This window comes from Hyla sarda, chromosome 8, assembly GCF_029499605.1.
Source record: "Hyla sarda isolate aHylSar1 chromosome 8, aHylSar1.hap1, whole genome shotgun sequence".
NCBI lineage: Eukaryota > Metazoa > Chordata > Amphibia > Anura > Hylidae > Hyla > Hyla sarda.
The window spans coordinates 164466994-164494319 of record NC_079196.1 but is presented as its reverse complement, the minus strand read 5'-3'; the positions used below and the strand labels follow the sequence as shown (position 1 = coordinate 164494319).

The window sequence follows — 27326 nt, the reverse complement described above, 5'->3', positions numbered from 1 at the left end:
AAGTCACATATACATTAAGAATAAACAATGCAATGACTCAATATGTATATACTCTTACTCCTAATGACCTACGCGTTTCACCCTTACTTGTAGTTTAGGGTTCATCAGGGCTCAGTGGAGCAATCAACATATCATAATAGATAATAATCAATAAAACACTATGTACAAAAAATTATAAAGAAACAGAAAGTGAAGCACACGTGATACAAAAGCGTAATAACCGCACGATAATACTGAGTATATGATGAGTAGATAAATGAAAATAGATAAATCAATCCACTCAGGCCACAGTGATAAAAATATGAATCCTTGATTGTACTATGAGTAGATGAAGAATACGTTCCTTGCCCAGAGTAAGTACTGTAAAGATAAAAAAAATCATAACAAAAAAACCTGTCAATGTCCCATAATTTAGCATAATGAAAAATACAAAAAAAGGAAATATATATAATAATGTGTACCTCCAAATGAAGTTAGGTATACATAAGATGGCCAAACGTTGTACCAAAGGTATGTCACCCAAGAAATCACTGTTTGCCGAATCCTGGGTTACTGATAATACTGGAGCCTAATAAATGAATAAACCATAAATGACCCAGGTAAAAATACCATAAGTTCATAACAGCAGAAACCATAAGAAAAGATGATGAGCCAGTCTTACCCTTGTGTGTTGAATAGTAGACTGAGGGCTGATAGCTGATGTGGCACACAAAATGCAATGATACAATATATTGGGCCAAAAATACTGTAAAGACAAAGACATAAAAATATGTCATTGTCTGAGCTATGTGGACATGAACATAACCAGTAATACTATACAAAGAAAACGGGCAAATACAAGGTAAAGCTTACCCCCTGACAAGATGATACAATACGCCAGAATAAATCCAGGTGGATTATTAATAGATTAGAAACAATTCCAGAGAGCACTAAAAATAAATCAAACACCATGTGACCAATTATATAGGTTACAGTAATAATAATACCCCTATAGCATAATATATAATATATACTGCCTACCCTAATACGGGATGCATAGAGCGTCAGGCGGCCAAAGACAAATAGAAAATTCGATAATACAGGTGCCTGGTGCCACCTCCCTAATGTGGAGGCTTCAGAGGAGACGATAACCCCTACAAGAAGATCATGAAAGGGGAATTTAGTTACCATAGGTAAAGGTCACATAGAATATGTAAAACGGTGCAACCAAAGTTACACTTACCCAGTCCCTGGCGTCCCTTGTATGGATTCAGTATGCGGCATCAACACTGAAAGCCGCAAGTCTGCTTAAATGGCCGCGGGACCGGAAGCGGAAGTGACGTTGAATATATCACCACGCATGTCCAGGGTTAATGGAACGCAATGCGCTTCAAACAGAGCGTGTGTTAGACGGAATCCAAAGCGAGGCTTGGATGTAATGCATGTCACCCCGCGCATGCGCCCAAACCAGACACCATGTATGTCAATATACGGAACGTTTTAAAGGATGAAATCTTAACTCATAGCCAAAGGATAATGTACATATATAAAATTATAAATATACTAGGACTGGGCCAATGTGGAAATGCTAATAAAGAATAATAAATAACATCTTGAAATAATAACAAGATAGAATAAGGCAAAAAAATTGAAAATATAATGATAAATGTATATAATGATAAGTAAATGGCAGGTGAGTATGGGCACTAAAACAAATCGAAAGGTGTAGGACAATAAAGGTAGGAAATATTATGGTTTATACTCAATAAGAGATAGATGGAACTATATCAAATAAAAGGACAGAAAGACAATTGGTCATTGAGACCATAGGGGATGGTAGTCTTTAGCCGGTATATCCAGCGTGTTTCAGCTTGTAGTAGTCTTTTGTCCAGGTCACCGCCCCTAGTGTCGGGTTTGAGAACTTCAATAACCTGGAAGGCTAAATTAAAGGGGGTATCCGCATGGTGCCTAAGCATATGAAGCAACACCGGTTTCTCCCTCTTATGTCTGATGTCACTAATATGTTCGAGTATCCTACGTCTTACCTCCCTTATGGTCTTGCCTACATAGCTCAAGGGGCAGGGACATGTGGCCAAGTAGATAACCTTACTTGTTTTGCAGTTTGCGTAATCATAGCACTTATAGGTCTTATTAGTGCTGGAGCTATGGAAATCTTTGGAAACACGCATGTATTTACATGCCTTACAAGATCCGCATTTAAAAGACCCAGAGATTTTGCGGTCCAGCCAGGTACCTGGACATCTTGGGGGGTGTACAGACTATGTACTAAAAATCCCCCAGATTTTTACCCCGCCTATACGTGATCCTAGGTATCTCTTCTACCAAGGAGCCTACTACTGGATCTGTCTTGAGGATAGGCCAGTAGTTTGCCAAAATTTGACGTATCTCCTTAGCCGCTGCATCGAATGTGTCGATGATTCGAGTTGGAAGGTATTTATCCATTGCCTTAGGTTTAGAATATAAGAGTGTAGACCTGTCCAAATGTTTCGTTTCTGTGTACACCTTTTTGAGAACCCTATTGGGGTATCCCCTATGTTGAAACCTACTACGTAACGCCTTAGCTTCATGATGGAAAACTTGTTCCGAGGAACAGTTCCTTTTAAACCTCAGGTACTGTCCCTTGGGGATCCCATTTCTAAGAGAAAAAGGATGGTGGCTGGACCACATAAGTAGGCTATTGCCGGCTGTAGGTTTCCTATGAATTTTGGTACCAAGGTTGCCCTTCTGGACATATAATCAGACTGCCTTCACTCCACCGTCAAACAGGTAAATACTCCTCTCATAGTGACGTTTGGTGTGTAGGGCGTGGCTAAGAGTGAATTTAAAAGCAACACACACAGGTACAAGAAGGTACAAAAAACACATATATGGAAAAACAATGACTTGACTGCATTACAGAAAAAATGCTCCGATCTAAACGATCATTTAAACCCAAGTTTCCCTGGGCGTTTGTTTCCAGGATAATTCTTGCTTCACGTTGTAAAAGTACTTTTTGTCTGTCTATCCCCTTCATGGCTAAATCTCTCTCCAGACAGAGGAAGGACAGACAAATAATATCGCCAAGATGTTCATTCTTGACGTGTGAAATGAGTCTTGGACAACCTTTGCCAGATTTTATGGAGTAAACATGTTCTCTAAAACATATGTTAACTGAACGTATGGTGCAACCAATGTAAAAGCGTTTACAATGACATAAAATTGCGCAGACTACGTAATTTGTGCGACATCACATAGTATCCCTGAAATGGAAAGACTTGCTACCAATAGTTATATTCTTGTCTTGAGAAATAAAGTGGCACAATTACATCCATTACATCTGTAATTCCCTGGTGACAGTGTGCTATTTAACCAATTGGTTCCTGGTTTTGATCAACAAGGACTTCTGACTAGTTTGTCACGTAGATTACTGCATTTTCTGAACGAGATGAGTGGTCTTGTTTTTCCATATTCAGAAAGAACAGTGTCGCGCCCAACCAGGAACCAATTGTCATGAATGACCTTTTAAATTTTTTTCTGCCATCGGGCTAAAGCGAAAAGAGAATGAAAAATGTTCATCCTTACATTGTGGCTCAAGCCGGCCCTCTTCTTTTTTTTCTTTTTTTCTACCTATCAAAAGCGCAGATCTGTTTTGTTTCAGTGCTCTGTCAAGGTATTTTTCTAGAACTATCTCTGGGTATTCTCTTATTGCCAGACGTCTTTTTAAATCGATGATTCTCCCGCTTGACTGCTCATGCCTGGATCTCAGGCACTGAGCAGTCATTCAGCGATCGGACACCAGAAGGCAAGGTAGGAGAACCTCCTCGTGTCTAACAGCTGTTCGGGACGCCGCAATTTCGCCGCGGCGATCCCGAACAGCTCCCTGAGCTAACCGGCATGGTTTCACTTTAGACGCGGCATTCAACTTTGAACGCCGCGTCTAAAGGGTTAATAGCGTGCGGCACCGCTATTAGCCATGGGTCCCGAACGTTGTTAGAGGCCGGGCCCGACCCGCTATGACGCGGGGCCACGTCGTGGCCCCGCGTTATAGAAAGGGAAAGGACTCGGGACGTACCGGTACATCCTTGGTCCTTAAGGGGTTAAAAACTGTCCATAGAGGATGGCCCTTTTCACATGGTCGAGATGATAGCTCTCAAAATGCAGCAGAGAATTACAAGTGGTTGGTTTTCGGAACCCTTTTGTTACTAGATTTCCCTCTCTCATATAAATCAGGACGTCCAGAAATTCAAGTTTGTATGGACCAATCTTACTAGTGAATCTCAGATTCATGTTGTTAGAAGAATTGAGGACCGACACAAAATCCTCAGAAGCGTAGTCCGTGCTGGTCCATATGATGAAAACATCATCCACAAATCGCTAGTACCAAGCAATGGATTTGCAATAAGAATTATTGCCAGAAAAAATGTATCTTTTTTCGAACATGGCCACATAAATGTTTGCTAACATGCAGGCCACTGGAGTACCCATTGCGACTCCTCCAGTCTGAGTATACCATTTGTCATCAAACTTGAAGGAGTTGCAACTGAGTTTAATATCCAGTGAATCGCATATGAAGTTGATGTATTCACCACTTATTTCAGAGGCATTTAGAAATTCTCTAATCACTGCTACTGCTCTTGCTTGTGGTATGCTTGTGTAAAGGCTCTCTATGTCCAGTGAGACTAAGATGCAATTAGATGTAATCCTCCAGTGTCTGAAAAAAATCATTCATATCCTTTACCAGAGAGGGTATCTCTGAGAGGAGAGGATGAAGAAGCCAATCTATAAATTTTGAGAGTGGCTCCGTTAGAGTCCCCACACCGGAGACAATAGGTCATTCGGGTGGGGGCTCCAAAGTTTTGTGTACGTATGGCAGGAAGTACCAGTTTGCCACACTGGGATTTTTTGGAAATAATCTATCTGCCATCTTTTTTGAAAGAATATTTTTTTCCACATACATGCGTAAAAGTGACTAATCTACTGGATGATTTTTTCAGGGGGCTTTTTGATAGTTTACTGTAGAACCTCTTATGTCCTAACTGCCGATTGGCTTCACTCATATAAAACTTTTTTTTCATAATGTCACTCTTTTTTATAATGATGTCTTCCCTTTTCTTTAATTTCTCTAGTGCTATTTTTTTTCTGCTGTTGAGATATTCTCTTAATCTTTTGGATACACTAGCGCTTTTACTTGCTCCAGTACTCTCTGTTGGAACAGGTCCAAGCCACTGCTCGGGACCAAAGGTGGGCAGAACGTGGACCGGTTACCACCAGTGAACTCCGGAACAAGAAAGACATTGGTGGGGGAAACAGGGTCATTTTCACATAACAGGTCTATTAGAGCTTATAAGCCCTGGGCTTGTGGAGCTTCCCTGAAAACACTGAAGCCCAAAGGGCCAATACTGACGGGGACTTCTCCCTCCATTCTACGTTGCTCATAGAAATTTTTATTTTGTGGAAAAAAACTTTTTAAATTAATTTTTCTAACAGCCTTGAAGAGGTCAATCTCAAATGTTATGGGATCGAACTCTACAGTCAGGCAATATGTTAAGCCCTTTTTCAAAAGGGTTTCAGTGTCCTTATCAAGGTTGAAGTCTGACAAGTTGATAATAGTCAGGTTGTCGTCCAACACATCAGTGTTGCTACTGGTTACTTCCATGACACCTTCTTGCGCTTGAAGCTTTCTCCTTTGCTTGGCCCGCCATGTGTGGGCCCTTCTGGTTCTCCGCCTAAAGGGATGGCAGTCTCTACAGACTCAGATTGAGTTGTATCCATCCTCACGTTGCCTTTGGCAACAGACTTTTTTCCTGAGCGATTGCTTTTATTTTGCACATCTGTACCACTGGACTCTGAATCTGTTGTCCAATAATCAGTTATTTTTTTTTTTTTGATCAGATTACGGCGTCTTCTTGGTTTATAATTTTGTTTCTTTTTTCAGTGGAGAAGTTGAAAATCTTATTTTCATCATAATCAGTCTTGTCTCTAATAAAACGTATCTTTTTTTAACATCCTTAATTATCATCTGGATATGGGGGAGCTTTTTTTTTCCAGCTTTTGTATAAAGCTGGAATAGCACTCATCATTTAGACGTACTCTTAGTTCCGTCTTTGCTTTAAGTAGATCAGCTTTCTCGGTAATGTACTTCTGTTCGTGTCTAGCAATAATGGTTCTCATCATATTTAACGAGTATTCCTCATGTATTTTCTGGCAGTTATCAATGAAAACAGTGTCGTTGTTATACAGTGTTGGCTCTTTAAAATTTCTTAACCCCCTCGGGACTCTGTTACATTCGTCATATGACTTTAGAGTTTTTTTGGCTGAAAGAGAGGGTTGACACTTTATGCTCTAAATTCTTAGCACTTATAACAGTACCCATTGCGACTCCTCCAGTCTGAGTATACTATTGGTCATCAAACTTGAAGGAGTTGCAACGTAGTATAATATCCAGTGAATCACATATAAAGTTGTTGGTGGTCTATTGGTGGCAAGTCTTTTCATTTCAGGGATACTATGTGCTGTCGCACAAATTACGTAGTCTGCGCAATTTTATGTAGTTGTAATGTCTTTTACATTGGTTGCACCATACCTTCAGTTAACATACGTTTTAGAGAACATATTTACTCCATAAAATCTGTCTGTACAAACGCCCAGGGAAACTTGGGTTTAAATGATCGTTTAGATCTGAGCATTTTTTTTGTAATGCAGACAAGTCATTGTTTTTCCTTATATGTGTCAATTGTACCTTCTGTGTGTGTTGCTTTCAATGTGATTTTAAATTAAAACTTAGCCACGCCCTACACCCCATACGTCACTATGAGAGGAGTATTTACCTTTGTTACGGTGGAGGGAAGGCAGTCTGATGAAACACCCAGAAGGGGCGTGAAACATTTGTCACTGCCCCTGTGTACCTGTGATGGCATCCCACTGATGCTGCTCTGCTTCAGTTTGCACCTAAAATAAAGAAACCTGCTGCACCTTAAAACCGTGAGTGCCTCCTCACCTTTCTTTTTGTACTATGGGTCTGTAGATGGAAATATAAGAGTTATGGATTTTAGAAGGCGAGGAGGAAAAAAGTTAAAACGCAAAAATAAAATTGGCCTGGTTCATAAGGTCAAAATGGGCTTGGTCCTTAAGGGCGTTAAAGGCCAAAATGGGCTCCTTAATGGTGTATTTACACATAAAGTATTCTGTGCAGATTTGATGCGCAGGATTTTATGCTGCAGATTTCAATGTAAACTGAATACAGCTTCAAATCTGCGCAGAATACTGTACGTGTGAATCTACCCTAAGTGGGTTAATCTAACAATGTGTTCTGTTGTGTGTTCAATGTGTTTTTAGTCTATGGAAAAGCTACCACCAATGTACACATTGCATAAACAAACAGCATTGCCCTTTTTTTTAACACAATGTGGGGGTATTCATCAAGAGTTGTGTAGGTGAACGTCATTTTACTCCATTGATTCGTTTGGTAGAAACTGTGTACCTGCACCAAATGTCAAATGTATTACATGGTGTAGGGCATGTGATAAATCTGGTGCTTATCACATTTCTTACTTCAGTACACCACTTTGTAAGGTACCCCTGTGTGACTTTTTATCCTGCATGACAAAATGTGCTTTTTAATAATGCTGTTTGCAGTTATTTAGTAAGCCTCAGTAAGGACAGTTGCGACAAAAGATGCGACAAACTGAAAAACATGATACGTTTATTACCACTACATGATATCAACTGAAATCAAGACTTAATATGTTCCTTTTAAGTCACAAAGTAAAGTCTCAAAACAGCATCTGAGACAAACTGTGAGACAAATGTACACCACAAAACCAGGGAAAGACCAATGATAACTTCTCCCCTGTGTGTGCACTAATCACTGCTTTTCCTTGGACTTTGACTTTATCCTAATCAACTGGTGCCGGAAAGCAAAACAGATGTGTAAATTACTTCTATATAAAAATCTTAATCCTTCCAGTACTTATCAGCTGCTGTATGCTCTAAAGGAAGTTTTTAAGGTCTTTTCTGTCTGACCCCAGTGCTTTCTGCTGATACCTCTGTCCATGTCAGGAACTGTCCAGAGCAGGAGAGGTTTGCTATGGGGATTTTTGTCCTGCTCTGGACAATTCCTGACACGACAGAGATGTCAGCAGAGAGCACTGGGGTCAGACAGAAAAGAACTACACAACTTCCTCTGGAGCATACAGCAGCTAATAAGTATTGGAAGGATTAAGATTTTTAAATAAAATAAATTTAATCTGTAACTTTTTTGTGCCACTGCCCCTTTAATGTAACACTTGTTGAGTTAATGAAATACTGCAGTCTTTATATCTATTTTACTGCAGTCTGTTTTGATTTTACAGTGTGTAAACTTAGTATATATCTCATATCGGTATTTTGTCGGTATTACAATGGACACCAGCAACATAGTGCAGTTTACAGATATGAATATAACCATATAATGTGTCTATCCTGATCTCCTCCCCAAATGATTGACAAGGCCAGAAGCAGAAGACTAAGTAAAGAGGGAGCCAGTCCCTCTAGGTATGACAGATGTAATAGCAATATTTATATTAACACTTAGTTTTTTTTTCTAAAGCTTCTTTACATGTTCAAGTAAGTTTTGTGTACTTTTCTGTGGCTGATTATACAGTACCTATCCAGTCCTATTGATGCTGAATAAAGGTATTTTACTGCATTCGCATACAAGTACATAGTAATACCTATTATTTCTATTTCAGAACATACTATGGCCACACCACTAGAAGATGTTGGTAAACAGGTAGGAGAATAGAATGTATATGATTCTATATCTATTACATTTCTTTATTTTAGATTTTAGGGTAGGATCACACGTAGCTCATCATGACCTGATGACCGTCCCCACAGTGAGCCTCCTGCTGTGCCCAATGTCCTGCTTTGTCTGCTCGTAGCAGGAATCTGCCGCTACGAGAAGACACACAGGGATCTATGAATTGCGTGCACATGCTGCGCAGTTTACTCACAGACATCGTGGTAGCTCTCAGCCAAGCTCAGGGAGCGAAGGGAATGGCCGCAATGCTTGTGAGTACACTGCGCATGGGCGTGCGACTCACAGATCCCTATGTGTCTGCTCATATCGGTGAATTGCTGCTACAAGCAGACAATGCAGGACACACTGGCACAGCAGGAGGCTCACTATATGGACGGTCATCAATGCATCTGCAGTGTCAAATACACTGCCGGTGCGCTACATGTGACTCAACCCTTACTGTGTATATATGTATATGTGAAAAGATGGAATCACTTGTTGTTCATGCATTGGCACTGTAACCCATAGGCTCTGTTGACACCATGTTTTTATACCCTGGATATATATCCCAGAATATGTAACTGTATCCCAAATATTTGCATGTGTGGCCCCAATATGTATTAGCTGAACATTCTGCCTTCAAGTAACATACAGAGACAAATTAAACATCATTTTAATGAATATTTTTTTTTTTTTTTCAAGTGGAGCAAAAGATTATGGAATTATCAGCAAAATATCCAAGCTTGTTTCTTTGTTTGGTTTGGTCCTCACTAATGATAAACAATATTCTACATCAAGCTGCTTCGCTGTTTTTAACTTTATTTGGATGGTAACAGGTCACCTTTGCATTCTGAGCCTTGTCATAGACCAGATCTTTTTCCAGATTTTATAAGCTTTAACATTAAGCAGCAAGATGCTTTATCATACAAAAAAATTACTTTTATCGTCACCCAACCTTGTATCAAAGTTAAGTAAAACTGTGCACCAACTCTTATTGTCACAGTAGCCATCTTTCCTGGTCTTTTACCTAGCATGTAACCCATATAATAAATGACTGGAAAAATGTGATTGTTGTCTTCTGGCATCATGTTCTAATGTAACAGCACCATCTCTTTGACATATGCTGATGGTTGCTTCCATTTAACCCACTGTAATCTTGATCACATCGGTTTATACTGCTTTTTATTTATTTATTTATTTTTTTGCTTTCTGTGTGTTTTCTACCCTGACTCTTTGACATACTCCATATACTTCATATCCTTCTCATTTGATTATTTTTGCACTAAAGCATGCACCCAGTTGAAACTAGCCAGCATATTTTGCTGCACTCACTCTGGCCCTGATTTACTATTGTAAACCCAACATGTTTTGTCGGGTTGTGTGGCAGAAATTCTGTCTTCGCCAGAATGTGCGGCAGAATTGAAAAAAAATGACTAGCTCTCCATTTTACTGGGAGAACCTGAAAAAGGGGCGTGGTCACTGACATTTTCACAAAAACCCAACATATTTACTAAGGTTTCCACAGAAAATGTGGTGGATTTGAGCTGAGGAAAACCCAACAGATCAGAGCATGTGTAAAAAAAAAAAAAAGCAAAATATAGGTAAAAGTGCAAAATATTGGGAAACCTTAGTAAATACCGTGGAAAAAAATTGTAGGGAACTAAAACCAACAAAGAAAACTACATAACACTCTTAGTAAATCAGGGCCTCTGTGTTGGGTTTCCATCTTGTACAAGTTTTCTTATCCTTACCAGGATTTTGGTTGACAGCTATGGTTGGGGCCATGTTTTCTTTCAATTAGCCAACATTTCTATAAGGTGTGAAATTGTAAGGTAATTCCAAACATTTTTCCTTAAAGGGGTACTCTGCCTGGGGATAAGATGTCTGATCGCGGGGGTCCCGCCGCTGGGGACCCCCAGAAATCTCTCCTGCAGCACCCACTTGTCAGCAGCTGCACGGAGTGAAGATCGATCCGTGCCTGATGACTCACGATACAGGGGCCGGAGTATCGTGACTTCACGTCTCCGCCCCCTCAATGCAAGCCTATGGGAGGGGGCATGGCGGCTGTCATGCTCCCTCCCATAGGCTTACATTGAGGGGGCGTGGTGTGATGTCACAAGGGGGCGGAGAAATGACATCACAATACACCGACCCCTGTTTCATGAGTCATCAGACATGGAGCGATCGCACCGTGCAGCTGATGACAAGTGGGTGCTGCATTTTCAAATCATATGATGCCAAAAAGTTCTATAGATTTGTAAATTACTTTTGTTTAAAAAAAATCTTAATCCTTACAGTACTTATCAGCTGCTGTATGATTCAGAGGAAGTTGTGTAGTCCTTTCCAGTCAGGACACAGTACTCTCTGCAGCCACCTCTGTCAGGAATTGTCCAGAGCAGGAGCAAATCCCTTAGCAAACCACTCCTGCTCTGGACAGTTCCTGTCATGGACAGAAGTGGCAGCAGAGAGCACTGTGATCAAACAGGAAAGAACTACACAACTTCCTCTGGAGCATACAGCAAATAAGTACTGGAAGGATTAAGATTTATGTATAGGAGTTTTACATATCTGTATACTTTTTTGGCACATGTTGATTTGAAAACTATTTTTTCCCCTTAAAACATACTCATTTAAAACAAAGTAAGTTTTTTTTCTTTTCTTTTTTTTAAACTAGCCATTTAGCATTATTTATTTATTTTCAGTTTTGCAGCATATTTTATGAAAAATTAGTGATGTCTTTACAAAGTACGATTCATCGCACAAACAAAATGAGAAAAATAAGAGAATTATGGCTATTAGAAGGCTAATTAATAAATGAGTTAATGTTAAAAATGAACCATATAAAAAAAGAATAATTCACAATGCAAAATATTTTTTTTTAAATAAACTAACCATTAATTTATATGTGCAGCCACACAACGCAAAAAAGTACAAATTCTGACAGATAAACACTGTAAAATGTGAAGTAAATGCAGAGTGAAGTAAAATAATTGCTAATAAAAATAATGACCATTGATTGTAAGCATATATAAGTTATTTTTTATGTGACTTTTTTCCAGATCTGGCGAGGAGCATTCATTCTTGCTGATTACATTCTCTGGCAGCAGGATCTCTTCAGAGGGTGCACAGCGCTGGAGCTCGGGGCAGGCACTGGCTTCACAAGCATCATCATGGCAACAGTTGCTAAGACTGTGTACTGCACAGGTAAAGCTCAGCATATCATTTCTTTATAATAGTATTCCTGTCACACTCCAGATGAATCGTCCTCCACTGCCCAGAGTCCACCTTAATAACAGTAATTTAATTCAGATTGACTGTGGAAGACACAAGACGATTTATGCAAAATGTTCAGATATAAGAGACATCTACCAGAGAGTATTACTTTAAGTGACTTTAAATTACATGCTTTTAAAGCAACTGAGGTATTGTGTTTAGATAACTCCATTGTACAGAATAGATTGAGATGGATCAATGACTGGTTGATGGAGTCATGTCTATTAAGGATATATGATTACCAGATATAAAAAGGAATTTATTGTTGAGTCATAGTACTGTTAAACTGGTCAGTATTCAACCATCATTATGGGGCCAAAATATGGAATTATATTAAAAATAGTTGTGAGGCTTGGTGCACCATTATAATGTTAAGGTTGGTTGCTGGTTAGGCCTTGAAATATGAGTGACTGCCGCTGTCTCTGCTGAGTGTTGACACAAGAAACAAACACCAGACAAAGAGTTGGTATCAATCTCCTTCCCAGCAGAAGTTTAGCTCACACTGGCTAAGAAGCTGTCCCAAGGAGTTCTGTTTATTACACGGAAATACATTGTTTTCTACAGTTGACAAAAAGGGAGGTTAGTTATCACATCAAAATCGTGTTATATTTTGATTGGATAATTAGATATTATTATTTGATAATCATAGTCATATGGTGTTATATGATGCACAGTCATATGCCATTATATGATGCAAGCTTTACTGTTCATCAGAAGATTCCAGAGGTGTTTGTTATTTTTGCAATGGCTGCTTCTTTTTCTGTTGGATCTGCATATTTTTCAGCTAGATTTTATTTTTGTTATTTCTCCTTTTGTACACTGTAAATCCTCTTTTCTTCTTTATCTTGCGTCTTTGGGCGTCGTCCCAAGGTCCATCTTAGTTACAAGCAAATAGCAAGCTGATATGTCTCATGAGGATAATAATGTTTTTCTGCAGCACTTGATTAACATTAGCATATATATCTATTTTTAATATATATTGATCAGTAATCAAAATCATAATGGTCATCCTTATCAAAAGCACATTATAGTTTCTCATTCAAATGGACTATGAATATTGTGTTGGTATGGTGGTACATTAGGATCTAAGACCCAATGCTCTCATGGGGTTTTCTCCAGCATATTCCCACACTCCAAAAACACATTGCAAATGGTTAGCTTTTTGTTAATTGGACCCAAAACTGGCTATGGGAGAGAGGGAAATTGGATTATGTACCCACTGGGGACAGGTATCAATTGGAGTAAATTCTTTGTACAGTCATATGGAATATAGTGGTGTAGATGCAATAAGGACAGATAAACATTTTTTACATGGCCTCACAGCTGTTATTCTTATTTTTCTATCTTGGTAGGGCACTAATATGTTACAGGTTTTCCCACTAGCACCTGTTACCTGATTGCAGGGTTGGTGATAAGTGTCTAAGAGTTGTAAAGGCTTGCTGCCTCTTTATTCAGCTCTGTGGGTCTGATGAAGATGGAGTACAGCGCTCAGGTTCAGGCTCATAGGAGGAGATTTATCAATACCTGTCCAGAGGAAAAGTTGCCCAGTTGCCCCTAGCAACCAATCAGATCGCTTCTTTCATTTTTGAAAAGGCCTCTGAAAAATGAAAGAAGCAATCTGATTGGTTGCTATGGGCAACTCGGCAACTTTTCCTCTGGACAGTTTTGATAAATCTCCCCCATAGACTTTATTTGAACAGCTGTGTGCTGTTCAACTTTGGGACACATGACCCCCCTTTTTGTGACAAGAAAGTGTCCCAAGAAAGGGTCCCAAAAAAGAGTCCCAAGAAAGGGTCCCAAGGATTGGACCCCATGATCAGACAGACATTATTTATTACGCAGATAGAAGATGAGTGTTGCTGCTGGAAAAACTCCTTTAGGGTCTATTCACACATACACTATCTGCAGATTTTTAACTCAAAAGAAGAGAAACAGGACATGGTCGCACATCCACAACTTGTACTATAATCTAATTGCTTCTCAGCAATTAAAAAACAATTTGATGCTGTAGATTTCTTGCTGTGTTCAGTAATTTAGTTTACATTGAACTCTGCAGCACAAAATCTTCGGCCTTAAATCCTGTGCATTTAATATTCACAGAATACTGTACGTGCGAAAAGGCCCTTAAGATACATTTACACGTTGATAAAATCCGCTGAGAGTTTTGTAACCAGTCAGTTCAATGGGTTTGCGGAAAATCTGCGAAAGTGGCAGATTTGCAGATTGCTGGCAAACCCATTGAAGTGAATGGAAGTGGAGCTTGCAGCTGATCTCCCATTATCAATGTGTAAACATACCCTTTACATTCACATGTTTGTATTATGCTGCATTTTTTGCAGTCAATTGAAGTCAATGGGTAGGAAAATCAGCAGCAGAAAATATGCAGCAAAATACACACATGTGAATGTACCCTTAGGGTACATTCACACATACAGGATCCTGTGCAGATTTGATGCGCAGGATTTGTAACTGCTGATTAGAAGCTGTGCTCAGTCATTAGGTTTACATTCAAATCTGCAGCAGAAAATCCTGCGCATCAAATCCTGCGCATCAAATCTGCATACGTGTGAACTTACCCTTAAGGTATGTGCATACAATGGAATATTTGCCTGAAGAAATTATGGGCAGACATTCCACCGTAATGAATTGGCGCTATGACCACAAAGACCTGTGCAAACCCCTTTGATGGCATTGCGGTTCTGCGAGGTACTGTATTCCAATGAAAGAATAAACATTTTCATACTTTTGGGGTCTAGAATTTGCATTTCCACAGCAGAAATTCAGAAGTGGAAATTCAGCAGTGTGCACGGTGCAGACGAGTTCCATTGAAGACAATTGGAGGCTGCTGCAACAGGAATTAAAGGGGTACTCCCGTGGAAAACTTTTTTTTTTTTTAAATCAACTGGTGCCAGAAAGTTAAACAGATTTGTAAATTACTTCTATTAAAAAAATCTTAATCCTTCCAATACATTTTATGGGCTGTATACTACAGAAGAAATGCTTTTCTATTTGGATTTCTCTGATGTCACGACCAGAGTGCTCTCTGCTGACCTCTGCAGTCCATTTTAGGAACTGTCCAGAGCAACATATGCTTGCTATGGGGATTTTCTCCTGCTCTGGACAGTTCCAAAAAATGGATAGCAGAGGTCAGCAGAGAGCACTGTGGTCATGACATCAGAGAAATCCAAAAAGAATTTATTCTGTAATATACAGCCCCTAAAAAGTACTGGGAGGATTAAGATTTTTTAATAGAAGTAATTTACAAATCTACAGTGACCCCCCGACCTATGATGGCCCCGACATACGATAATTTCAACATGCAATGGCCTCTCAGAGGCCATCGCATGTTGAAGGCAGCAGCAACATACAATTGCTTCAGCTGCTATCGGATAGCCGTTTACGGTGCCCCATGTGCTCCGGTGATGGTCTCCTACGCGTCCTCGGGGGTCCGGAGCGTCCTCTTCGGGATCCCCTCCATCACCGGCGCTCTCCATCGCCATCACGTTGCCACGCACGCCGTCCCGTCATGCAATAGGAGCGGCGTGCATAGTGACGTGATGACGGCGACGTGAGAGCGACAGCCAGCAGAGATGTTCCGGAGCGGTGTGGACATCACGGGGACGCGGCGACAGCGATGGAGGGTGACATCTAGGGCAGCTGTGACGAGCGGTGACGGTCCGGAGCGGCGGGGACAGGTGAGTACAACTTCCTATACTTTACATTGCACGGCTCCCTCAACATACGATGGTTTCAACAAACGATGGTTCATTTGGAACGGATTACTGTAGTATGTTGAGGGACCACTGTATTTAACTTTCTGGCATCAGTTGATTTTTTTTAAAAAAAGTTCCAGGCGTTAATTCTGTAAATATTGTAGGAATCCAGACTTGTAATAATTCAGGCTCAGTGTGGTCTGCCAGGATAGCGAATCCGCCATAGTTGAAAAAGCACAAGCAACATTGTGATCCAGCAACACTGTTTCTCCCACTTGCTAGTGTGGGTTATGTTTATTTATACCTAACGAAGGGAGAGTTTACAAAGCCACTCCCACATACACGGTACAAAGCCTAAAATTCAGCCTACAGAAGACATGACACACCTCCATGTGCCATCAATAACCACCACATCTGCAGCTATGGTGCCCAGTTGACAACACATGAATCTATGCCATATCGCAAAATATGAAGCCGCCATGAAGGCAATGTGACAACTTAATATTTCCACGACGATATCCATGGGTCCTGAGGGTGCATTCACTCACACCGATTCCGCTGTGGATTTGAAGTTGCGGATCTGCAGTTGTAAAATCCACATTTGAATATTTTACAACTTCAAATCTGCAGTTGTGAATTTTACAACTTTAAATCAGCAGCAGATCCTGTGTATATGAATGCACTCTTCAAGGGAAACTGATAGCAGGGTCACTAGCACTACCCTGAATACACATACATTGTTATTGCGGGTGACCCTGTTTCTTACAGGGCAAAAATTGGTGCAGCCATTCCGGGAGACATTTGTCTGGTTGCTAATATGGTAGTTTCTTCTTATGTGTAATGGAGGCAGGCTTCTGCTGTATGTGCATTACGTGCTTTATCTCCGAACAATAACCCTGCTCCCCTCCCCCTCCTTTTGCTTGCTGCTGCCATGCTGTGGCCTGTAGAAAAAATAAATATGTTTTTGTCCTTTGGTTGAATCCACATAAGTCAGAACTGCTGCTAAATTGTTTGTGCAGCTGCTCATTATGTTGTGGATTTGTGAGATTCATTGGAGAAACTGGAACAAAATTGTCATGTAATGCATGAGGTTTTTGAGGCGCATTTTCTGCATTAAAAATTTCAAAGGCATGTGGCAATGGGGTATATTCAATCCAAGTCCCTAGGGCAGGACAAGGTGTAAATTCAGCCCTGCTTATGGTCATGTTCGAATTCTTTTTTGCGAAAACAAGCATGCATCAAAATTAGGTGTTAATAGAGATTGATACTGCTCAACATGTCCTTTTACTTCTGCTTCACTCAGCTAAAGCAAGCAGTATACGGAATAGCAATGCAAGTCTATGGGACTTCCTGCAATTTGGTATACCACTAGCTTTAGTGGTAGATGGGGTGGGGAGATTTATCAAAACCTGTGCAGAGGAAAAGTGGAGCAGCTTGCTGATCAGTTGCTATAGGGCTGGGCGGTATACCGGTTCATACCGAATACCGAAATTTTTGTGCTGCACGATATGAATTTTAACCCATACCGCAATACTGGTTTGGCCCCTCCCCCTCGGAAATGAATTAATCAGCCCAGCACTGCGCTGTCCCCACATCGGGGAACTAATCCTATGTGACCTGCGAGCGTTGTTCTGCCCCCCCCCCCCCCCAATTAATTATTAGTCCAGCCCAGCGCTGTCCCCATCAGGGTACTACTCACATGTCACCCGCATGCGCTGCCCTCCTCGTCCCGTTTGTTGTGGCGGCCGGCGCTGACACTCTATACGAGTGGTCTCCAACCTGCGGACCTCCAGATGTTGCAAAACTACAACTCCCAGCATGCCCGGACAGCCAATGGCTGATTTGGGGAATACTGCCTTATCCCCAGCAAAATGTAATTACAGGTCCATTGGGCTATTAGTAAAATATAGTGCTGTCCATCTATTTTCTGTTAAATAAGAATACAGCAGACTTATAGTTTTGAGTCTTATCTTTTGGGGAGACCCTCTGGTCTATCTTTGCCAATGTAACTGCTTGTATACACAGTGGCCACCAATCATTGTGAGGGTTGGGGAGAGACCAGGAAAGTGCCAGGCACACATAAGTCTGTTGAATTCTTTCTTGGCTGCTAATGTACAAACACCTCAATATTTTTCTCTTTCAAAGTTTTATTAAGTTTTAATAACAGGGATAAGGAGGAACAAAAAAGAAAAAAGACGGGGGGAGGGGAACATTGACAAGAAATGCACAAGTTCTAATATAAGCAACAAAAGATAGTACATTCTTATCTAGGAGCTAGGAGATGGCAGCCATGTTGACTGAAACACTTAAACAGTCTCTCAATATTTACATTTTTTTGTTAAAGCAGATCTGTGATAATGTATTTTCCTGACATAATGCAGCCTGTTCTGATGACTGATCCGCTTTAAAGGGGTACTCCGCCCCTAGATATCTTATCCCCAATCCAGCCGTCACCCCCCCTCCGATAGACTTGCATTGAGGGGGTGGGGCGTGATGTCACACAGGGGTAGAGTCGTGACGTCACGATCTCCCGTCACCGTGGTCACGAGGCATTAGGATGAGAGCCTCCAGCGCTGCCGGAAGCCGCAACAGGTGGGTGCTGCAGCCGAGATCCCGGGGGTCCCCAGCGGCGGAACCCCTGCGATCTGACATCTTATCCCCTATCCTTTCGATAGGGCATAAGATGTCTAGGGGCGGAGTACCCCTTTAATACAAGCAGTTTTGCTGCAGTCAGTTTCTCTGAAGAAGCCATTCAACAGTGGTTCCAATACCACTCCAAACTCCATGAAGGATAATGGGCGCTGCCAGTAAGGTGATCCAGGGGTGATGATGAAAACTTATTTTATTAAAACATGCTACGCATTATGATACGGACTGGTTTCTTCTTCAGGATACCTGAAGAAGAAACCGGTACGGTTTCGTAAGGCGTAACATGTTTTAATAAAATAAGTTTTCATCATCACCCCTTGATCACCTTACTGGCAGCGCCCATTATCCTCCATGGAGTTTGGAGTGGTATTGGAATCTATTATTCACGCTTGGGAGTGTGAGGAGGAATGTGCAGCAGCCTTAAATGACCAAGTGCATATACGTGTTGTGCCGGAATTTGCACAACCGTTTTAGGTGAGTTAACCCTTGGCTAACCTATTTTAAATTGTTAGGCTTAAGGTGTCACACGAGGCAGCGCTTATGTCTTTTGTATTTTAATTCAACAATGGTTGACAGCTGCATGTGCCATCCCTATGTTTACTTGTAATTGTCTTTTGTTCGTACTAAATAGATTAAAACTTTTCTGGAAATGTACCCTTATTCACTTATCTAGGGTGTACTATAGTATTGTACTATACTAATAAATATGTATGAGCCCTCATAACACATGGCAACTAATATTAGAAGCTGGAATATGCTTTACTTCTGCCAAGCTGCGTACTGATAGAGCAATGTTTTTATTTTTCAATACGTCACACACACACTGAATAAAATAAACGGTCCGTTCCTTACTGGAACATGAACAGCTGGGTCTCAATGAATAAGAGACACACACATATAAATGGAAATATTTGTTGTCCATAGCCTGTAAATGTTATATAAATATGAGTAATTCACTGCTGTACTAGATGATACTTAAAGGTTAATGCAGGATACTCCCCCAGAATGACACATAACATTTCTGCCTCTTGTATGACCTTTTCTTGATGCTACAGATTTGGTTCATGTAGCACTATTGAACTGACTACTCGAAAGTCACTTTTAATCACAAGGTGCAGCTCCAACATGGTTCTCTGCTATTAAAATTAATTTCAAGGGAAATAAAAAAATAAAATGTTGTTTTTTGTGTCAAGCGCAATATCAAATGGTATGCATATTGTTACCAATGCTAAAACATTTACTTTCATGACTTTTATTGCTTTATACATTGAATTTATACGCATCTTATATTTAGAACAGAAATGCTACTAAAGAAGTATTTACAGTACACAAAGCTACAACAATTATTTTTTATGTTTTTATTGAACATATTTTATTTTTTTCCAATTAAAACCCTACAAAGTAAAAGGTCTATCTAGGGCTGGGCGGTATACCGGTTCATACCAAACACCGAAATTTTTGTGCTGCACGATATGAATTTTAACCCATACTGCAATATCGGTTTGGCCCCTTGGGAAGGAATAAATCAGCCCAGCGCTGTGCTGTCCCACACATCGGGGAACTGTTCTGCCCCCCCCCCCCAATTAATTATTAGCCCAGCGCTGTCCCCATCAGGGTACTACTCACATGTCACCCACATGCGCTGCCCTCCTCATCCTGTTTGTTGCGGCCGCTGGCGCTGACACTCTATACGAGTGGTCTCCAACCTGCCGACTTCCAGATGTTGCAGCCGTTGGCTGTCCGGGCATGCTGGGAGTTGTAGTTTTGCAACATCTGGAGGTCCGCAGGTTGGAGACCCCTGCTCTATACTGTGCGGTATCCCTATGCCCGGGCTGCAAAAAATAAACTTTAACTCCCCTCCCGTTGGTCCGGTACCGGCCTCACCTGTTTCCTGGGGGCGGCAACGTCGGACAGCCGTCAGCCTATCACCGGCCGCAGCGATGTTCCGCCTCGGCCGGTGATAGGCTGAGCCCACTGTCATGTAAGAAGCCGGCTTCTTACATGACAGTGAGCTCAGCCTATCACCGGCCGAGGCGGAACATCGCTGCGGCCAGTGATAGGCTGACAGCTCTCCGACATTCACGTCCCCAGCGTAAGGCCGACGTAGGTGCATTAAAGTTTATTTTGTTTACCTTTTGCAGCCCGGGCATAGGGATACCGCACAGTATAAAGTGCCAGCGCCGGCGGCTGCAACAAACAGGACGAGGAGGGCAGCGCATGCAGGTGATATGTGAGTATTTACCCCGATGGGGATGTGGGCTTATAATTAATATATGGGGGGGGGGGGGGGGTAGGAAATACCGTTATATACCGTGGAACTGCCAAAAGTTTAAAAAATACCGTGATACACACTTTTGGTCATATCACCCAGCCATAGGTCTATCTCAATATTAGAGGTGATCATAACCATAAACTTGAAAAACTGCCCAACACTTTCCTGTGACAATTTCCTTGCCGCACCGTATGGCTGCCCTCGGGTATTTCTAACTCAAAATTGTCATCTCAGTACAGCGCTACCAAGAGGTCATCTAACTTACATATGCCAGTTTCACATGTTATGTGCACAAGTCCTTTCACTTCAGCATGTGGCTCTCCAAAAAGTTTGCATTCTCACTTTTAGATGTCCTCTAAAATTGGAGGGTCTGCTGCTATTAGTTCCTTATGGTACTAGGAAGTAGAAATAAAGCATTCCCTAATCAGTGTGCGGATGTTATGAGGTAAGAGTTATGAAACATTCCCAGATTTGAAAAAATTATTGGACCGACTTTTTATTTTCAAAGAAGCCTCCATCCTGTTTATGCTTTAAGGAGAAATATGGTACTTTTAATATTATCCCTTATGTTTTTGAGTTCCTAAGAGCAGTGTTTTCCTGGACAAACTAGGTATATTTTCAGTAAATTTTGACATGGGTGTTTTCTATTTTATTTTTTTCAGTCTTATGATCTATGGGGGAGGTTAACAGTTTTTAATATGTCATTATTAAACCGGGTCACGAGTAATTAAGGAAAGGAGAGTGTAAATTTTGGTTTTAGCCTAAAGGTAGTGAAGGAAAGTGAAAAGTATGTGTGGATCGTTAGTTATGAGTTCAGTCAGAATGAGCAGTAATTTAAAGAGTACCTATCATATCCCAAATAAAAGAAAACTGTTATGTGTTACTTTGTAACTAATCCTGATCATGTACATATAATTTGTATGTGTCTAGCACCTATATTTCTCTCACAAATGCCTTCTGTTGCTCACGTGATTTGTCATTCTGTACTATGAAGGGGGCGTGTTCTTCCTCTGCATGAATCAGCTTCCTCTCTGGGTGCTAGGTCTCTTCATCCAATCACTGCAGGCTGCTCTGTAACCCCCTCCTCTCTGGTTTCATGCTGCAGTCTGATAGGACAGAATGAGCACAAAGGAGTGATAGTCCTAACCTTACTTACTGGACTTTGTTCCCGCCTGTGCTTCAGCTGGAACAAAGAGGTTGCTGCAGCTAGACAGGATTATTTTCTGGATAGTATGGGGAACCCTAGTGGTCTTTTTTTTATAAGCCATAATTTCTATAAAAAGGAAATAACATTTTCTAATTAAGTATATTAGAAAGGTTAATGTTTTGCAGTGTTGTTTATTTGCAAATAAAATATTATTTCATTTTTTTTTTTTTTTCATGACTCCATTAAGGCATCACTCACTTATAGTGACATGTTCTGTACATTTCTGTGCAAAAACATATTAGCAATAATACAAAGTGCAATATTGACTTATCCAACTCCCCAAATTCCTTTATAAAACCATCAGTGAAGTCTTAGCACCTGCTTTACTCATTCCCTGTCTGCTCCTCTGCCTGTTGCATAATTTATTACAGGTCAGTGTGCTATAGTGTACTCATGCTCCCTAATAAAGTTGTATATGTTTGTATGACAAGGAGATGGTGATGTAGACTAAAGGGACAGGTCAGAGGTGGCCCCCTTGTCATTTGGGGGGCAAGGCTAGAGTTCAGAGATGAGATCTGACCAAGCTTCCTGGGAAGAGTCAGGGAGCTGAAGACAGCACCCCACTGAAAATGAAAGAACTACACAACTTCCTGTCAGGCGTAGCACAAGCTAAAGCACACTGAAGCCAGGAAAATTTGTGATTGCACTACAGGGTGGGCCATTTATATGGATACACCTTAATAAAATGGGAATGCTTGTTGATATTAACTTTCTGTTTGTGGCACATTAGTATACGTGAGGGGGGAAACTTTTCAAGATGGGTTGTGAACATGGTGGCCATTTTGAATCCAACTTTTGTTTCATGTGTCATGTGACACATCAAACTTATTGGGAATTTCCCAAGAAAAACAATGATGTGCTTGGTTTTAGCGTAACTTTATTCTTTCATGAGTTATTTACAAGTTTCTGACCACTTATAAAATGTGTTCAATGTGCTGCCCATTGTGTTGGATTGTCAATGCAACCCTCTTCTCCCACTCTTCACACACTGATAGCAACACCGCAGGAGAAATGCTAGCACAGGCTTCCAGTATCCGTAGTTTCAGGTGCTGCACATCTCGTATCTTCACAGCATAGACAATTGCCTTCAGATGACCCCAAAGATAAGTCTAAGGGGGTCAGATCGGGAGACCTTGGGGGCCATTCAACTTGCCCATGACGACCAATCCACTTTCTAGGAAACTGTTCATCTAGGAATGCTCGGACCTGACACCCATAATGTGGTGGTGCACCATCTTGCTGGAAAAACTCAGGGAACGTGCCAGCTTCAGTGCATAAAGAGGGAAACACATCATCATGTAGGCCACTGGATATGCGAAATTGCTACATGATGATGTGTTTTAACCCTCACCTGGTATATAACACCCCCCCTTCCTGTGTCAAGTACTGGCCTGACGAAGCGCTCCGGCACGTAAACGGACTGGCGCCGTCTTGAATACCCCTGCTTCTTTTCCATTCTCCCGTTTGATCTAAGTGACAATAAAGAAGCCTCTGACTGAACAGACCTGGTGAGTGCTCCGCAGTTCTTTCATTGTTAGATTTGTAAATTACTTCTATTAAAAAATGTTAATCCTTCTAGTACTTATAAGCTTCTTTATGCTCCACAAGAAGTTCTTTTCTTTTTGAATTACCTTTCTGTCTGACCACAGTGCTCTCTGCTGACACCTCTGTCCATTTTAGGAACTGTCCAGAGTAGGAGCAAATCCCCATAGCAAACCTATCCTGCTCTGGACAGTTCTTGTAATGTACAGAGTTGTCAGCAGAGAGCACTGTGGTCAGGCAAGGAAATTCAAAAAGAAAAGAACTTCCTGTGGAGCATACAGAAGCTTAAAAGTACTAGAAAGATTAAGATTTTTTTAATAGAAGTAATTTACAAATCTGTTTAACTTTCTGTTATCATTTGATTTAAAAACATTTTTTTTTCCAATGGAGTACCCCTTTAATATCATTATATAACTGACTATAAAAACGTCAGTCAGTATATCACCCGATACGAAATTGGGACATCCAAGTATGGGCACTGCACATAAACAAAATACAAATTTGCAAAGAGTCCATACAAATAAATAAATAAAAACTTTATATGAAAAAAAAAATTCAATCAATCTGTCATAGACCATGACAAAGACCAATTCCCAATAAGTTTGATGTGTCACATGACCCTCTTCCTATTGAAAAAAACAAAAGTTGGATTCAAAATGGCCGCCATGTTCACAACCCATCTTGAAAAGTTTCCCCCCTCACATGTACTAATGTGCCACAAACAGAAAGTTAATATCAACAACCATTCCCATTTTATTAAGGTGTATCCATATAAATGGCCCACCGTGTAGTGTAATCACAAATTTTCCTGGCTTCAGTGTGCATTAGCTTGTGTTACGCCTGACAGGAAGTTGTGTAGTTCTGGCAAGGAGTTAAAGTGGCCTCAAATGTGGCAATTCACTTTAGCAACCCTGATGATTAGGCTAAACATATGGTATCAGAACTTCTTTATAAACTAGATGTCAGGAAAATGATACTAAACTAACATTTTCTGCTCTCTGGTGTTTTGAGTTTAATTTTGCATTGCATTACAGCTGTTTTATGTTATTAGAATGGTTACTGCTTTCATCTTGTGCATTAGCATTTAGATTAGCTTGTTCTTTTGAATTCATTCAATACATATTACAGGTAAAGCTGAATAGCAACTGATAAGATTCATTGTCACTTAGATGGTTAGTGTATCAGCCTCTACTAGTAGTTTTTTTTTTTTTTTTTACAAAGAACAATCATTGTTTGATTGCTTCAACACTTCAGGAGCTGAATAGAGGTATTTGTGTTGTGTCATGCTTCTGTTCAATTGAACAATTGTACCTAGAAATAATTTTTCAATAATAAATGCAAGCAGAAACTCACAGTGGAAACCTGCACACACTGTTACAGTATTAACTGTTAGAACATGTTATGTGGTTTCACCAGTACATTGGATAAATCCCATATTTGTTCACATAAAATAGAAAGTGATTCTTAGTGATTCTTAAATTGCATTTTTGGCAAGCCAAACATATCACAGTGTGGGTAATTTTTCCATTATGCATTAGCACTGTTTTTGAAGTCTAAAAGTACCTATTTATCAAAGTCCTAAATTTTTACACTGTTGAAAGGAGTGGAAAAAAGGTATTAGGAGAAGTCCAGACAGATCCCATATTTGTAGTTGAGTTAAAGGGGTACTGAACAGAAGGAAGTTGAACAGATTTGTAAATTACTTCTATTAAAGCATCTTAATCATTCCAGTACTTATTAGCGGCTGTATACTACTGAGGAAATTTCTTTTCTGTCACGACCACAGTGCTCTCTGCTGACACCTCTGTCCATGTCAGGAACTGTCCAGAGCAGGAGAAAATCCCCATAGCAAAGATATTCTAAACAGACAATTCCTAAAATGGACAGTGGTGTCAGCAAAGAGCATTGTGGTTGTGACAGAAAGAAAGATATCCCAAAAGAAAAGAATTTCCTCTGTAGTATACAGCAACTGATAAGTACTAGAAGGATTAAGAATTTTCAATAGAAGTCATTTTTAAATCTGTTTTGGCAACAGTTGATTAAAAAAAAAAAGGTTTTCCACCAGAGTACCCCTTTAACACCTTAACGATCATGGACGTGTATAGACGTCCAGGCAGGATGCACGTTCCAGCACCAGGACGAGTATACACGTCCATGGTTCTCATGGGTGCTGCCCAGTGCACCCACGAGATCGTGGCAGGGACTTGGCTGTAACACACAGCCGGGACCTTTCCGCACTGCCAGGACTGAAGAAAACTTCGGTTCTGCCAGTTTAACCCCTACAGCTGCCGTCAGAAGTGACCGCGGGCTGTAAGTGTTTTCCCTCTGTCTTCCCTGCAGCACCCCTCAGCGCGAACGTTGGTTGCTGTGTGTGATCCCTGGCAGGCGACCGCGAGCTGTAAGGAGTTTTGACAGAGGGAGGGGGCTCCCTCTGTCTCTCTCCTGTAGCACCCTGCAATGATCGCGGGGTGCTGCATATTACCTGGGCAGCCGGGGGTCTTTACAAGGACCTGCAGGTCTTCCCCAGTTATTGCCAGAGGCACGTCCTGATATGCTGCCTGCTAGTGTAAAACTAGCAGGCAGCATATATCTGCAATGCTTTGGAATACTAAGTATTCCACAGCATTATTATAAAGTGTAAAAAAAAAAAAGTATAAAATAATAAAAGTGTAAAAACAAGTGTCCCACAAATGATGCATTTGTGTAAAAAAATAAAATATAAAAAATAAAATGTAAATGTTTCCACTGACTTTGTAACCATTCCAGCCACACAAAAAGGACTCAAAGTACTCACTTTTGGTCTAGGTGAATACTTTAGGGGATGTAGTTTCCAAAATGGGGTCACTTGAGGGGGTTCTGGCAGCTAAAACCCTTTGCAGACATCAAGTGCGGCCTATAATCCATTCGGCCTAAAATGATGCCCTGAAAGCCAAATGGCGCTCCTCTCATTCTGGGTCCTACCACGCGGCCAAGGAACCAAATATGGCCTTAGCGGGGGTATTTCCAAACACGGGCCGAGCAGCTCAATAAAATATAGGGTGCATTTCTTTCAATATCAGAAGCGATGTACAAAACATATGTCCCAAATGATGCATTTGTGAAAAAAAGTTGATTTTGAATTTTTAACACTGACTTTGTAATAATTCCTGCCGAAAAACTATGGTGTTAAAATACTCACTGCACCCACTAGCGTATACCTTGAGGGGAATGTTCTACCACCTTCAAATTTCTGCAAACCTTGCATAGCACATAAAAATAAATGTACCATTCAAATTTTCTACATTTTGAAAATTTCAAGTTAAATTGTTAGGCTTCTAATTCATTTAAAATGTTCATTTAAAAAAAAGAAATGCTTTCAAAATAAAGGAGACATTTGAAAGTATGTTTCATAAACTATTTGGTCAGAAAGCATAAAAATATGCAACCTATTAGTGTTAAAATAGCAAAAAAACTTTATTTTTTTTACAGTTCTTGATTTTTTGCATTGTAAAAAAAAAACTACAAATGATAGCAGCTTACTTTTACTATGTACATGAAGTGACAAAAAAACTATTTCAGAATTATCGTGATTGGCAAAACGTTACTAGAGTTATTCTCTAATAAAGTCACATATCCTCGATTTGAAAAAACAGGCCTGGTCTTTCAGGGACGTACAGGTTAACTTGTATTGGTCCTTTAAGGGGTTAAGTTCTGAAAATTGTAAAGTTGAATGGCACAGTGGCTTTTCCAAAGCCTTTAACCCTTTCATTACACCAACAATTTTAAAGGAGAAGTCTTGTGGTGAAAAACTGTGAATAGAGGATAAGTTTTAGATAGCGGGGGGTCCGACCGCTGGGGCCCCCCAAGATCTTTCTGTATGGAGCCCCTGCTCTCCCCGGAAATGGCACATCACGATTCCCGGGGGGTTGTGAT

General features: G+C 40.5%; 1 protein-coding gene across 4 annotated transcripts in view; it reads left to right on the top strand.

Moving 5' to 3' along the window:
* METTL22 (methyltransferase 22, Kin17 lysine) overlaps nt 1–27326 on the top strand; it is a 211522-nt gene that overhangs the window by 68011 nt on the left and 116185 nt on the right. For all 4 annotated transcript variants that reach the window (XM_056534642.1, XM_056534643.1, XM_056534641.1 and 1 more), the window contains exons 4-5: nt 8709–8749; nt 11818–11962. In XM_056534642.1, the coding sequence (XP_056390617.1) occupies nt 8709–8749; nt 11818–11962 (186 nt within the window). The remainder of the gene's footprint in view (nt 1–8708; nt 8750–11817; nt 11963–27326) is intronic.